This window comes from Rosa chinensis, chromosome 1, assembly GCF_002994745.2.
Source record: "Rosa chinensis cultivar Old Blush chromosome 1, RchiOBHm-V2, whole genome shotgun sequence".
In the NCBI taxonomy this organism is placed as follows: Eukaryota; Viridiplantae; Streptophyta; class Magnoliopsida; order Rosales; family Rosaceae; genus Rosa; species Rosa chinensis.
The window spans coordinates 13655684-13671332 of NC_037088.1; the positions used below are offsets into that span (position 1 = coordinate 13655684).

The 15649-nt window shown below is 40.5% G+C and overlaps 1 protein-coding gene, 1 long non-coding RNA gene and 1 pseudogene across 2 annotated transcripts; 2 read left to right on the top strand and 1 right to left on the bottom strand.

Moving 5' to 3' along the window:
- The first annotated feature begins 244 nt into the window (after positions 1-244).
- On the top strand, positions 245-2778 carry LOC112182511 (annotated as a pseudogene).
- Positions 2779-4337: 1559 nt separating this feature from the next.
- LOC121051269 lies at positions 4338-7778 on the top strand. The gene is made up of 5 exons (XR_005805408.1): positions 4338-4476; positions 4696-4783; positions 6396-6449; positions 6788-7185; positions 7534-7778. It is a non-coding gene; the product is annotated as an uncharacterized LOC121051269 (long non-coding RNA).
- A 6435-nt stretch (positions 7779-14213) lies between these two features.
- On the bottom strand, positions 14214-15023 carry LOC112201644. Its single transcript, XM_024342554.1, has one exon. It carries the CDS (start codon positions 15021-15023, stop codon positions 14214-14216), a length of 810 nt encoding a protein of 269 aa, XP_024198322.1.
- Positions 15024-15649: the final 626 nt, after the last annotated feature.

The window sequence follows — 15649 nt, forward strand, 5'->3', positions numbered from 1 at the left end:
ACGAAACCCATTAACCTTACCGATTACATGCATGTCGACTACAGGTAGGACGATCGAGAAGTGAGATGTTAATAGTACTAAGGTGTCTTGAAGAGATGCGAAAAGAATAAAAAGAATGTAAAAACTTAAAAGTGAAAGTAAAGAGTCTTTTAGTAAAAGGATTTGCCAAAAATATCCTACCCATAAAAATTAAAGTAGAAAAGATGGTTAAACAATGTGCCAAACTATATATAAGCACGCTCCTACACACTAGATCATCACACACTTGACACCTTGAGCCATGGCATCTCTCTCCTACCTCTTCTCACTCTCCTTCCTCTGCTTCTCCTTAGCTGCCCAAGCCCTCAACAACCCAGACCCCAAATGCAGCGCCACCAACGACCACGGCTCTAACCTCCAAGTCTTCCATTTCTACAGTCCATGCTCCCCTTCGGATCCGCAAAGTACGCACGTCCTCCTCCCTGGGAGGAGTACGTGCTCCAAACGCTGGCCAAGGACCAGGCCAGGCTCCAATTCTTGGCCAGCCTCGCCGGGGTTAAGAAATCTATCGTCCCCATTGCGTCCGGACGACAGATCATTCAGAGCCCCACGTACATTGTGAGGGCCAATATTGGGACTCCACCTCAGACTTTGCTCATGGCTGTGGACACCAGCAGTGATGCTGCTTGGGTTCCTTGCAGTGGCTGCGTTGGCTGCTCTTCCAATGTCTTTAACTCTCTCAAATCCACCACCTTCAAGTCCATTGGTTGTGGAGCACCTCAGTGCAAGCAGGTAGTTACCAGTGATCTTCATTTTCAGCTTTTCCAGTTTCTAAATTTGAGTCCCTCACATGGTTTAATGATTAATGAAAGAGCTCTTCGAAAAGCAGATCCCCCCTTTCTTAACACATAGGTGAAGAACGTGACCACTTTTTATTTAATACATAATTATGTGCACCTTTCCAAAATAGAAAAATGATTTGGAACAATGTTTATTGCATCCATCCATATAAATGTTTTAATAACAAACAGATCTCTTAAAGTCGATAATCTTTTATTGATTAACTATATGATAAAGGGGTCAATAATGTGTAACATAATAATGTGTGAGAGTACTTTACCAAAATGGTCAAAAATGATTTACCATCATATGGCATGTGAATTTTCACAGGCACCCAACCCCAGCTGTCTTGGAAGCACCTGCAGCTTCAACGTTACCTATGGAGGTTCCACCATTGCATCAAACCTGTCACAAGAAACCTTCACCCTAGCCAACGATGCCTTACCGGCCTACACCTTTGGTTGCATCCAAAAAACCACCGGCAGCTCAGTGCCGCCGCAGGGTCTTCTGGGTCTTGGCCGAGGGCCGTTGTCGCTTCTGTCCCAGACACAAAACCTCTACAAATCCACATTCTCATACTGCCTCCCTGGCTACAAGTCACTGAACTTCTCTGGGTCACTGAGGCTTGGAACTGTTGGGCAGCCCATTAGGATCAAGTACACCCCATTGCTCAAGAACCCTAGGAGATCATCACTCTACTATGTGAACTTAAATGCAATTAGGGTTGGAAGGAGAATTGTTGATATCCCCCCAGCAGCTTTGGCTTTCAATCCCACCACTGGTGCAGGGACAGTCATTGATTCTGGTAATTTTTATCCAACACTGACTGATCTAATCAATTGCTCTGTTTTTTAATTGAAAAGGTTTTTTTTTGATATAATGATTCTTGGATCCTTGTTGATTTTATTGTCTATATCAATCACATGTACGTTGCTGTGACATGTGACTAGACCACATGTCATGATTTAGCCAGTGGACCCTCTTGGACTTCGGATTTGGCTTTTATCCTAAATACAAAATTCCCCCAACGTACTTTTAATTATTATTATTATGACCCTTGCCTCTTGGTTCCATTTTTTAGAAAATCAAATTAGTAATAGCTCTGGATAATTAGATTTTGGGATCTCTGGTCACAAATCTGAGTAAAAAGTTTGAGAAAATAATGCATTTTTATTGTTATAATTGTTTCGAGTCCTCGTAACATTTGTGCACTCGTAACACTAACGAGTTTGATTTTCTTTTATTTCAGGCACTGTTTTCACTCGTCTAGTGACACCCGCCTACGAGGCAGTCCGCAACGAGTTCCGAAGGAGAGTTGGCCGCAAGCTACCGGTGACGTCCCTTGGCGGGTTCGACACATGCTACACTGCCCCAATCGTCGTGCCCACGATCACTTTCATGTTCTCGGGCATGAACATGACGCTGCCCATCGAGAACGTAGTGATCCGGAGCACGGCAGGTAGCACCACATGTTTGGCCATGGCAGCGGCGCCAGACAATGTGAACTCGGTTCTTAATGTGATTGCCAACATGCAGCAGCAGAATCATAGGGTGCTGATTGATGTGCCCAACTCAAGGCTTGGTGTTGCCCGTGAGACCTGCACCTAACTCCTTTGTTTGGTTCGATCATTTTCCAAATCCCATGACTCTGTTTGGTCATTGGGGCCTAGTATTAACTAGTACGCACAGTATTACTATTCTAGTATTCTGCTTGGATGAATTGGGTTGTGACAAAGCTTTGTGTTATTATGGTTTATGGCTATAACTTTTAAAAGATGGACTAGCAATAGTACAAGATCCAAATTTGATATGATTTGTTGCTTTGTACCGACATATATTCACGGGAGTGGCTTAGCTTTGTGTCCTTTTTTCAGTTCACGGGTTAGAATTTGCAAAAGGCTTGCACAAGAATCCTATCTCTAAGGTTTTTGATTCAATAAATTTTAGTATTACGTTTTATTGTTTTATTTTTGTTTTTCTTTTATTTTGTTCCATTGCATAGCGATAATGAGAAGAAAGGTTACAATCATCTATATCGGACTGAATGAACTTCATAAGTCATTCCGGTCATTTCTCTGGACTGTATAAAGGCTATTATTTTCATACAAAATAGACTTTATTAAACCATGAGCTACCTTATTGCATTCAATAAGTTGAAAAATGAAATTTTCGGAATTGCATGCGTGCGCATGAGATTCTTGATGTTTTCCACCGGTGTTCCTTCTTCAACCCAATAAATCTGATAGTTTATTTAGTGAACTCTATGTTTTTAACAAAAACGTCGATCTCCCGTGGTAGAATACAAGCTTTAAGAGAAAAACAAATGTCCACCTTTTTGTGCCAAACGTTCAGTTATGAGTGGAGAGAAGCTTTGAGCTCTAATTGATACCTAGCTCAATGTGAGGCAGATTTTGGTAGGGTTTTTCGAGATGAGCTGGTTTCTTTTTTGGGAACTTTTGCTTCTAGGGTTCCCGTTCCTAGTGCACACTACAACAAATTTGGGCATTAATGACTGAATCATAGTGACCGACTCATAGTTGGTCATTAATAGAATAGAATTAGTGACTAACATTATTCATTGGTCATTAAAATAGTTGGCGCTAGATTTTTTAGAACTCCCGCCTAATTATGATTTCGCAGTGACCAAATGCTTAATTAATAGTGACCAGCTTAGGTTTGGCCACTGCAAGTTTTAATAACACTTGCACTTGGTGACCAACTGATTCTTTAATGTATTATTTCATGCGGTGCCTGGCGGTCTCCCAAAGTTATAAGCGCACGATTTCCAAAGGGTGCCGCTATTTTCACCCTACCAATTCCTCTTTACACCCTACTGATGAAATTTTGATCCTATATTTCCACTTATGCCCCCATCAAATTTAACATTGATAAATTTAAAACCTCAACATAAAAACAAAAAAATATAAAACCTGAAGGAAGAAAAAAAAAAAAAACCCGGAAACGTATGTACTGCCATGGCGCAACAGCGCACCATTGTTGTCTCTTCCTCTCTCTTAGTCTCTTCATCCCTTTTTTTTTTATTGTATTTTCTTGGTGATTATTCTTCTCCATTCTCTTCATTGGTTTCCTTCCTCACTCTTTTCCAAACAAGAAACTAATGAATTGTGGTTTTAATCTTATGAAGAAGAGAAGTGTTAGGATCAAACTGATGAAATTTCAATTTTGATGCCATATTCTTATTGAACTTTGGTAAAGAAATAGATCTATACATCTTCACCTTTGAATGTGACTTTAGTTCCAATAGAATATTGGGGTTGGATTCAAATGCAACTGCTTGACCAGATCTTGCCGCCGATTAAGGGAAAGTGGGTTGATGCCGAAGGTAGTGAATTACCTGTTGGTGTCTTCTTTCTTTTTATTTTCCATTTTTTTTGTCATTTTTGTTTTTATTGTTACAAATACTTAATATGTGAGGGTAAACGTGTACATGTATAAGTAAAAAATCATATGTAGGGTGAACTAAGAAATTAGTAGGGTGGAAATAGCCGCACCCTTACCAAATTTTCACAAAGCGGTCCCCAAAGATAAATTTCGTGTTGTTCGCCTGACTCTGATTCATCTTCTCCTCCACTCCTATTGCGTTCCTCATCTTCCATCTTTTCCTCCGCTCATATCCGCTCCATGCTCAAAGATGACGTACTCCTCCTCCTCTTCCTCCTCCTTCCTCAGTTTCAATTGTGTGAGATGGCTTCGTTTGTGATTTCGGGTTGAGCTATTTGTTTTGGGGGTTTTTTTTTTTGGCAATCAAATTGACCTTGGGGGTTTGAATAGAGAGGTTTCATGAAGCAATTTGGTACTCAATTTAATTTTAGGGTTATGGCTATTTGAGTTTTGATTAATTTTCCTTATTTGTAGTGATTAGGTTGGTCGGCTTTTCATATTTCTGGTTCAAGGTTTAGCTGGAGACGTGAAGAAGGATTGGCCTTTTGTATTTCTGGGTTTGGTAAGAAGTTGCTAGTCGTTCAACTTATTTTTCACTTGAATATATATGTTACTTGCCATGCCAGCAGTAACGTATTCTTATTCTCTTTGGGTTTGGGGAATTTGAAATTGAATATATATGTTACTTAACAGTAGTTACTTGAATATATATGGATGCCAAGATTTTTGTATTTATCTTTGCCAATAATAGTACTCTTGGTAGGAGTAGTAATATTGAATTCATTGATATTCTTGTTTATCAGATGTCCCCGAAGGGACCGTTGACATTCTTGTTAGGAGCAATAAGATTGAGTACATTGATATTCTTGTTGTTCTAATGTGCCGAAATATGTCTCTGCATAAACAAGCCAATTTTATTTGTTTGGATCATTGGTATTGTTATTATTATCCTCTAATGTTTGGTTTTTGATATAAATGTGCATATAATATGTAAAGGGAGGAGCTGGAAAGTAACGACATTGTAGTTGATGACTCGTTAATAAATTAGTGGCCTTCTGATATAGATAGCTCAGATTCTTACTTTTTGTTTTTTTACATGGTTTTTGTTTGTTTCTTGGTACCCCTTATGGGAGAAGATAATAATATGGAAGTTTATTGGTGTTCAAAAAAGTGAATGAAAGGAATGGCCAGGGTTATATAATTGAAATGAATAATGAAATTAATATATGTCGAAGGAACTAATAAGGTTTTGACTCTTGAATCTATAAGACAAGTGAATGTGAATTGTTCAATAGGTTTTCGGTATTTGAGATTCAAGAGCTATAAACTACATTTGAGTAATATGACACACTTTAGAAGGCAGATAATAGGTTTGTAAATTTGCATGCAATATGTTGTTTGAGGGATGCACGTACAGTACCTTTATTTTATTTATTTATTTTCTTTTTCAAGTTTTCACCAATTTGCATTAGTAATTTGAACTGATCTCTGGTTTTGTTTTGTTTTTTTTTTTTTTTTTCAGTATTTGTTTTGAGTTAAATTGACTCATAAAATCTGGTCCTTAGGAACAAATAAACTATCTCTGATGCCATGTTGATCAAATATACTATGTTCACCATTTTTCATTGGATGTGAGATATAGATAATTGCACTTCTGTGCTTTGCTTCAGATATGCATTGTGAGGACAAAAAAGCTTGATAAGTTGTTTAAGTAAAAATAATTCTCTTTGCCATCCCTTTTGTATTTTTGATATGAACTCTTTTTGTTTCCTTATTATCATGTTTCTTTTTGTCTATTAGCACATCTAGAACTGTCAATATATGGGGTCTTGTTGTCACTTTGATTCTTATGGAGCTAATTAGATTAATGGTTCAGTGATTGGTACAGCAGGGGCCTAGGGGTATATATTTATGAGCAATCAAGGACTAAACACCTTTCTTAATGAAGACTAAATCAGTACAACCTTATCATAATGTACCTTGGAAAACATTAATCCGTATATTTACAACTATTATAGCAATATACATCGCTTAACAATGATCGAATGTTGAACTATATTTACTGGACCAGAACAAATCTTTCTATTCCTATTCCCTGTTCTGCAAGCAGCATGACCAAGTGCATTAAAGAAAGTTGTTGCTGTAATATTCATTAACTTGTCCAATTTGTGCAGCTTGCAACTACTGAATAGGAGCCAACAAGTCTCAATATCCAATTTAGAAAAGAGGTAAGTCTTCTTTTGTTATTTCTTATTACGAGCTTTTTTATGGTTATGAAATATAGATATGTGTTTAAGTAAATCCAGATTATGTCTGGCCCAAACTATAGGTTACTTGACCTAGTGGTAATAGGGTTTTAATTAGAGATAATTTCGGAGAATCTTAGAGATATCTTTTCAATGTATGATTACCTTTCCTTGTACAACTCTGATTCTATGCATTGTAATCCTCTATATAAAGATGCCCCTATTATCAATGAAAAGACAACAATTTTCTTTCTCAATTTCTGATTCCCTAAAATACGTTATCAGCACGAAGTCCTAATCCTGAAACCCTAAATTTGTAGCCTTCAAATTCCAGAAACCTCCGTCGCACACCTTGAAGCCCCAAGAATCGGCCGGATTTATACCGAATCGGCCCCTAGAAGAAGCAAAAGCTCCCCTGCACGGTTCACACCTTTCCAGTCCACCTCTTACTGTCATCTTTCACCACCATCAGCTATTCAACCCCAGGATCCGGGAACCAAAAAAACTTTTCCCAGAACCGGCCACCTGAGCATTTGCACACTTGAACCGGCAGAAGAAGAAAAAAAAGGGGGAGGAAGACAAAGAAGCCCAGAAGCCTATTGACGCAGCCCAAAAGTAGACCCACTGCCACGTCAGCAGATTCTGCCACGCCAGCAGCTCGGTGCCACATCAGCTCCGGCGACTTTTTTAGCCAAATTTTTCGGCGACCTATTTCAAGGTATTTTTTTATTAAAGGTTCCTCTTTTTTGAGTTTTTATCCATTTTCTCTTCTTTTTCTCGAGGACTTGCAAACTCCCTTCTTCTACCCCCCCTTTCTTCATCATAGGGGAGACCTAATCAAGCCGAACTGTGGGAGTTCATGCTCACTCCAAGCTTGGAGCTTGTAGGGTCCTCCAAATTAGAGTTTGTTGAGAAGAAACAATCGACCACAAACATCATTGTTTCGATCTAATCCAACCCCTCTTGGAATCTAATTTATTGGAAGCGACTATGCTCAGAATTGATTATTGTTTTTGTGGTAGCCTTTTTGCTCTGAAACTAACCCTAATCTTTTGTTGTTTTTCAGGATGAGTAACCTGAACAAGTTGAGTTTCGCTTCACTAGAGGCAACATGCGCAGGATACCACAAGTGGGTCTGTGATGTGCGCCAACATCTTAAGGCTGATGGGATCCTAGATATGATCTGAGAGCCAAGTTAGAACATGCTTACTCCTCAACAAGCTGCCGCTTTTGAAGCGAATAGAGCTACGAGAGAGGCCAATGAAGCTAAAACCATAATTCTCATGACAAGGCACATGAATGATGTGCTCCAGAATAAGTACCTCAATGAGGAAGACCCTAGAAAGCTATGGGTAGAACTCGAGCAGCGATTTGGCAACGTTCGTGACTCCCTTCTTCCTGATTTAGAAGTTAGATGGCATAGCCTTCGCTTTTGTGATTTCAAGTCTGTACTTGACTACAATTTGGAAGCACTTCATATCAAGTCTTTGATAGAATTTTGTGGGCAGAAAATCACTGATACGATGTTGATCGAGAAGACTCTCTCTACCTTCCCCGTCTCTGCATCAAAGTAGGCTCACCCAAAATAAATGTGATGTCTTGGAAGGTTTTGAGATTAGTGGTTCTTAAGTGAGCCTTGCTCCACCGACATCTCTCTACTCACTTGGTCACGTTTATTTTGGAATTACCGAAAGAAGTTAGACGACTACCATTGTTTTGCATTTTTGGATTAGATTTTCTTTGGTCTAAGAGACAATGATGTAACTCCGTTGGCTTATGAATAAAATTTTGAGTTCTTTTCATTATGACTCTATTTTGATTCTAAGCATATGACTTTGTGACTACGATGGCTGGGCCATCAGTATTAATTCAAGGACATGGAATAGCCCAAGTTTCCCTTACCAAATGGCACCTTGATTACTGTCACAAAAACTCTCTACACTCATAGGGCAAATCGCACCTATGAATAGCTAAAGGATTCCATGCAGAATCGCATGTAGAGAACGGAAATGAGTTCCTTTGCAATACATTTAATGATTGAGAACAAATGCGCATCTTGGAGAAGTTTATGTGTCTCTCTAGTGGACTCTATGTCACAATTAAAGCTATTAAATCTAATAAAGTTATGAGAGAAGATCTCTTGGATTTAGACATATATTGGCTTTTTCACGATAGGATAGGTCATCCTAGTCATGATATGATGATCTGTCTACTAAAGACTTCACTTGGACATCCTTTCTTTATAGTGAAACGAAGCATGAATCAAAAGTTGATTCCTGGACTAAGTGTGACCGCTGCCACCCGCCGCTGTCCACCATCAGCCTAGGGCTGGCACAGTCCTTATCCATGACGCCATGGATGGCGTCCATCATGGTGATGGCACACCAGGTGATGCTGCAATCACCAACCATGCTTCAAATAGCGTTTCAGACGCTTAGGCCTAACCAAAATCCTCATTGGTTGCTTCTAAGGCTCTCGCTCGTTTTACAAAGCCCGTTCCTTACATAAATTAGGACTGAGACCGTCCTATGCAAAGGATATGAAAAATACTCATTCTGTTCTTACATAGAATCCATGGGGATTCTATGGACTAGTTCAACCAACTTGCGGATGTTTAAATATCTCATGGTGTTGGTTGACATGTAAACACGCTGGTCACGTGTTGTGCCATTGTCCACCCGTAAATGCTGCTTATACTACACTCCTAGCATATATCATATGACAACGGACTCACTCCCTGGATCATCCTATTTAGTAAATTGGATTTGACTTTGCTAGAGAGTTTACTTCGAAGACTTTCGATGGTTATTGCATATCACTGGGATTGATGTTGGACATCATATTCTCATGTACACACTCAAATGGTCTCGCGGAAACGACTACGATGGTCGCCACGATATTGGTAATGCGCGCCAATCTCCCTATATCCGCTTAGGGTGATGCAATATCGTATGCAGCTATGCTAATTCATCTACGACCCACTACCACTCCATATACCTCTGCGTTACAGCTAGTGACTGGGTACCAGCATCGTACTTACGCAAATTTGAGTGTGCAATTTATGTGCCAATTGCGCCGCCACAGTGCACTATGATGGGTCCTTACAGACGAATGGGCAACTACGTTGGATTTGAGATTCCAACAATCATCCGCCACTTAATGCCCTTGCTAGGCGATCTCTTTACCGTATGCCCTGCGGATTGTCATCTTGATGAGACAGTCTTCCAGTCATTGGGGTGAGATAAGAACACGAATGATGTTAAGCAGGAACGACATAAATTGTCGTGGTTTGTCCCCACTATGTCTCATCTCGATCCCTGTTAAAGTGATGAGATCACACATATCTGCTGCCAAGGTTCGAAAAATCGCTAGGCGCTAGTCGGGCGGTGGCCAGGGGACTAGCGCCCAGGCGCCTAGGCGGTTTTTATTTTCTTAATTTTTATATCATATAATTATATATAAAATATATATAAAGACTTAAAAAGAGTTTAAAAAACTACTTAGAAGAGTTTATATTTACTAGAATTTCTATTTCTTTTTCTTTTTTTAAAAGACAAAGTTCAATTCGTCTATCTTCTCTTTCATTCTATCTACCTTCCCAAAATCCCAGATCGATAACTCATCCTCCTTAACGTCCTAAGCATTGATCATTGAGATCTTTTGATCAATTAAACATGAGGTCATTAAGTGTTTCTGAATTCAAAGTTTCAATGAGATCTCAAATGTAGATGTAAAGATGAATTCCATTTGCTTCAAAAATCATTAAGATCTCAGATCTAAATCATTTGATGAATTTCAAAGCCTAAAACCGCCTAGGCCGCCTAGGCGCCCCCCCAACCCGCCCAGGCGCCCGCCCAACCCCCCTAGCGCCTAGCCGCCTAGGCCGCCCAACCCGCCTAGGCGCTCGCCTAAATCCTGTCCGCCCAATGCCTCAGATTACCCATTACTCGAGTCGGCCTGCTGCCGCCCAACTCCTAGGCGCCGCCTAGGCGGCCTGGGCGGCCGTTTTTTAGAACACTGTCTGCTGCAAATATACCTGCAAGGAAGGACGTCCGCACGAGAGGACGTAGCGCCATCCTACACTGAGGTAGGCATGGCGCCAACGCCAAAGAGAGTGGAAGTCTGGCGTTACAGGCCATGACCCTAGCTAGGATGCGTGGAGGCCTGTGGGTTCGAAGGATACTTTGGCACATTCCAATGCTTTGATCATCGACAATCAAAATCCGTCTCATGAGAATCTTCCGAATTATGGTTATCATTGGGGGACGCCTCAACGTCAGAACATATTCATGAGAATATAGAGCTCTTTGAAAATTACACTAGTGTACATGAGACGTGGGATAAAAACTCCATCATAATTGATGATGTAGTCACGCATTTCATAGCGCATGAGTTTGTTGAGTCCGATGATATCAAACTACGCTCTGTTGATGAATGAATAGCAACGTAGAGAAATTTGGCCTAAATGGAAATATGCAATCCAAGTTAAGTTGGATTCTCTAACGAAGAGGAAGGTTTATGAGTCAGTGATGCCAACACCTCCAGACATAAAACCTATTGACTAATGGGTCTTTGTTAGAAAGCGTGATGAGAAAAAGAAATGGTAATCTCGCCTTATGGCGCAAGGCTTCTCACCAAAACGCCCTAGAATCGAATATGATGAGACATATTCTCTCGTAATGAATGTCATTGCACTCCACTATCCTGTCAGTTTGGTAGTTTCCGAAGAACTGAACATGCAGCTTACGAATGTGGTCACTACGTATCTCTATAGGGATCTGGATACGGAATATACATGAAGGTTCATAGTGAATTTCATTTGAATTTCATTTACCCAAGTCAAGTGGCTCTAGACCACGTTGCGCATTTTACAAAGAGGTTGAAACGCTCACTAAAGTGACTACTTAATTGGGAAGAGATATGTAAATACCCATGCATTTCCATAACAAGCTTCGGGTTCTATCGCGGTTCATGTTGGACATGATCTTTATTGAAAGTCCTTAAAGAGTTAAGGGAAACCGCTGAACACTTGAAATCCGATTTTGAGATGAAGGATTTTGGGAGAACACGATTCTGTCTCAGTTTGGAACTTTAGCATCGTGTTGATAGATGTTTAGGCATTTTGACAAGGTCAAGCCTTCAAGCACCCCTATGATCGTCAGTAGTTTTGATCCTGAAAATGATCATTTTCATCCGAAGGATGATGGCGAAGATGTGCTAGGGGTGGAAGTGCCCTACATAAGAACAATAGGCGCATCATTGTACTTAGCTCAATGCACAAGACCGGACATCTCATATGTTGTGAACTTGTTAGCTAGATATAGCCTTTCGCCAACGCGACGCCTTTGGATTGATGTAAAAGATATCTTTCGGCACTTGAGATGTACGATTGATATGAGTTTGTTCGATCCCTATTGAGAGACGATGGATTTGGACCCATTACACACCAGGAACGCCGTCAACACTGGCCTACATCCTCTATCCCCATCCCAAAACAACATGTGTTTTGGAAGGTTTTGCTGATGTTGGGTATCTCTCTAACCCACACAAAGGTCATTCCCAAACTGGTTAAGCGTTCACCATGGGTAAGACTGCGATATCTTAGAAGTCTATAGAACAGACTCTAGTCGCTCTATCTTTGAACCATGCAGAGATTATTGCTCTTCGCGAAGTGGTTCGTGAATGTATATGGATTGGATCCATAATTACGCATGTTCGAACAATTGTGGTTTGAAATCTACCACAGATGAGCCTACGAGAATTTAGGATAATGCTCCTTGTTTTAAACAAATAAAGCAAGGCTACATCAAAGCAACAACACCAAGTATAATCAGCAACAACAAACTCTCCTCAAGATCAAAGTGAATTGGTTTGATCTGAGGACAGTGTGGCAGACTTGCTCACTAAGTCATTGCTTAAATTCCAATTTCGAGAAACGTGTTGGTAGCATCGTTTGCAGAAGTTATCCAAACTCCCATGACCGTAGTCATCATGGGGAGATGCAAACATCAAGGGGAGATGTCTACACGTATGGTCTCGAAACGTGAAGGGTGTGTTGTGCTCTTTTTCCCCTTCGACCGAGGTAATTTTTGTCCCACTGGGTTTTTGTTACTCGGCAGCGTTTTTAATGAGGCAACGAGAGGAGCACCACATTTGAAAATCTATTGAAAGCCCTCGGGAAGGAAATCCACCAATAATCCCGTAACTCATAGAGCATAATAAATCTCAAGAAATCAAGTTCATAAAATCATAAAACTCAATAACTCAAATAATAAATTAAACCCCAATCAGAAAATAATAATATACTGCATGCACAATTAATTTAAAATAAATGTCCACTCATGGTTTGCGGTTACAACGGCCATCCAACTATCCCGTCCTCAAACTCGCATATCTGTCGTCCTGAACAATCAATATAATAAATAATTGTTTCTCAAGAACCAAGACTTAATTTATGATAATAAGTTCAATACCCTAAAACCAATAAATCATTGGATGCTCGAAATCAACACGGAATGAGCCCAAACTTCATACGTTATATCTAATCAATAATTGCATCAACATATCGAAAATAGGATCGATCCAACAGTCAGATCTTCCTAAATCAAAATCCAAACTTTCCAAAATTTTGAAAATTCCTCTTAATATCCAAACCTCCTCCAATTTCCACTAAACACCTATTTATATAATCTTAACAACATATACTATCCAACAAACTAAAAAAACTTACCAGGAATGGGCAGACGCACCCTCACGCGCCGCCACAAGCGGTTATGCCTGGGCCCCAAGCGCCGCCGGTCAACCACCATATCTGGCTACCAAATTTTACCAGCATCATTAACTCAACATTTCTAACAACTTTCTCAACTATGACAAAGTCAGAAAATACCTCTAAGTGGCTGAACAATTAAGCAACCAGAAGCATAGTGAAAATTTTCAATTGTGCTTTCTTCCTCCACACTTCGATCTGGGTTATGAAACTTGGAGAGCATGAAGGGTGGCTCAAGGCTCTTCTAAAAAGCTTGGCTTTGTTGCCGGAGATGGCCGGAATTGAGAGAAACCGACGTTGACCTCAATTGCTACAGTAAACTTCTCGGCCTTGGTTCGCCGTTTTCCGGCCAAGACTCGACAAGCTACCACCGCAGGCATGTCCAGGAGGAGGAGAGGAAGCCAACGGTAGTCGCGGTTCGCTCCCAGGTGGCCGGAGGTGCAGAGGAGAGAGAGAGAGCTCAGGGAGAGAGAAACGGAGAGGAGAGAGAGAGAAAGAGAGAGAGAGTGGTAGAACTAATCTACCATAGTAAATTTTCAAATATATACTAATTTACCATAAACAGTAACTTTACCTTTTCGTTTATAACTTTCACATACGAAGTCTGATTTTTACGTACAACATATGCACGCGCTCAGTTTAACATCATCTACGACTTTCATAAAGAAAATTTCCTCAAATTTTCACCCGAACAAAAAGTCAACTTTTAGGGCCCCCTAAAAGATCGAAATGGAGTCAAAAGTAAATGTGAATGTCGTTTACCGATCGAAAGACTAGTAAACTGGTAAATTTTGGTTCGGGATGTTACAGTATGCACCTCATTAGCCTCATGCCTTGTGTAATAACCATCCTCAAGTGTTGGTCTACCCATAGAAAAATAAGAATCAAGTTGCTCTGCCGCCTTTATAGTACTTTCTTCATAAAAATCTATCCCAAAGTGTGCTAATGCCGCTTCTAAGGCATCACTTGATGAAGTCTCATGAAAAGTGTGCCACCAAGTCATCAATCTTGTCCTCGACTTCAATAGAATAGACTTTTTGGAGTCTCATGGACTTCCTCAATTCATCGAATATCTTAAAGCCGATTGTTGTATCATAGACCATCATGGTAAGCAAGCCCAACTTCACATCAATTTTTGTCCCCCCCGTGGCCATAAAAGCTCTACCAAAGATGATAGGGAGCTCATCTTGGTAAACTTCCTCCATGTCAAGAATAACGAAATCGGCCGGTATGACCAATTCATCGACTTGCACTAAGACATCCTCCACGACTCCTCTCGGGTACACCACACTTCTATCGGCTAGTTGGAGAGAAATTTGGATAGGCTTGATGTCGCTTAACCCAAGCTCCTTGTACACTCCATAAGGCATCAAATTAATACTAGCCCCCAAATCCATAAGAGCTTTCTCAAATGGCCTCTCACCAATCTTGCAAGGAATAGTAAAAGATCCCGGATCCTTGAACTTGGGAGGTAACTTCCTTTGAAATACAGCACTAATTCTCTCATTCAAGCACATTTTATCATCTTTCTTCAATTTATTCTTATACCGCTTGTGAGTGAACAAGTCCTTGAGAAATTTGGCATATGTAGGAATGGTCTTGATTGCATCAAGAAGAGGAATATTGACCTCCACCTTCTTGAATACATCAAAACACTCCATGGATTTCTTCTCTTTCCTACTCAAAGCCTTCTCTTGATACACCGCTTGTGGAAAAGGAAGTGGCACTTCTTCTTGCACGTCCTCAAAACTTGGCTTGGACCCACTTGCTCCCACATCATTATTCATGGTCTTGGTCTTGTCTTTGATCACTCCATCATCTTTCAAATTCTCCTTCAAGCCCTTAGACTTCTCTTCAAATTCGGGAGGTACTTTGGAACTTTAGGAGTCAACAAAGGTTCCCTTGCTACATCCATGTCCGCATTATCATCATTAGGAGTAACCTTATTGTCATATTCCTTCCCACTTCTCAAAGTTGTGATTTCCTTGGCTTGGTTGACTCGTGGGTTCTTCTCGGCCATGGAAGGCAACTCTCCTTGCTTCCTTTCTCTCATCTCACTAGCCAATTGCCCCATTTGTGCTTCAAGCTTGTGCAAACCTTGGGTAGTGGATGCCACCTTATTTCGAACACTTTGAATGATCTCATTTTGATTTGCTAGCACCTTGGCAAGCATCTCCTCTAAGTAGAGGAATAGGCGCTTGGAAGGGAGGTCTTGCTTGATAAGGTGGCGTAGGATAATCACTACCACCAACTACACCCTTATTGCCTTGAAACCCTTGGCTTCCACTAGCCCCTCCATAATTACCGCCACCTCCTTGATTGCCACCCTATGAAAAGTTAGGGTGGTTTCTCCATCCAGGATTATATGTGTTGGAGTAGGGATCATTCTTGGGCCTTTGGTGCCCCATTTGCT

Coding starts and splice junctions, on each gene's coding strand:
- LOC112201644 (XM_024342554.1), bottom strand. CDS start 15,023: ATGAATAATGATGTGGGAGCAAGTGGGTCCAAGCCAAGTTTTGAGGAC.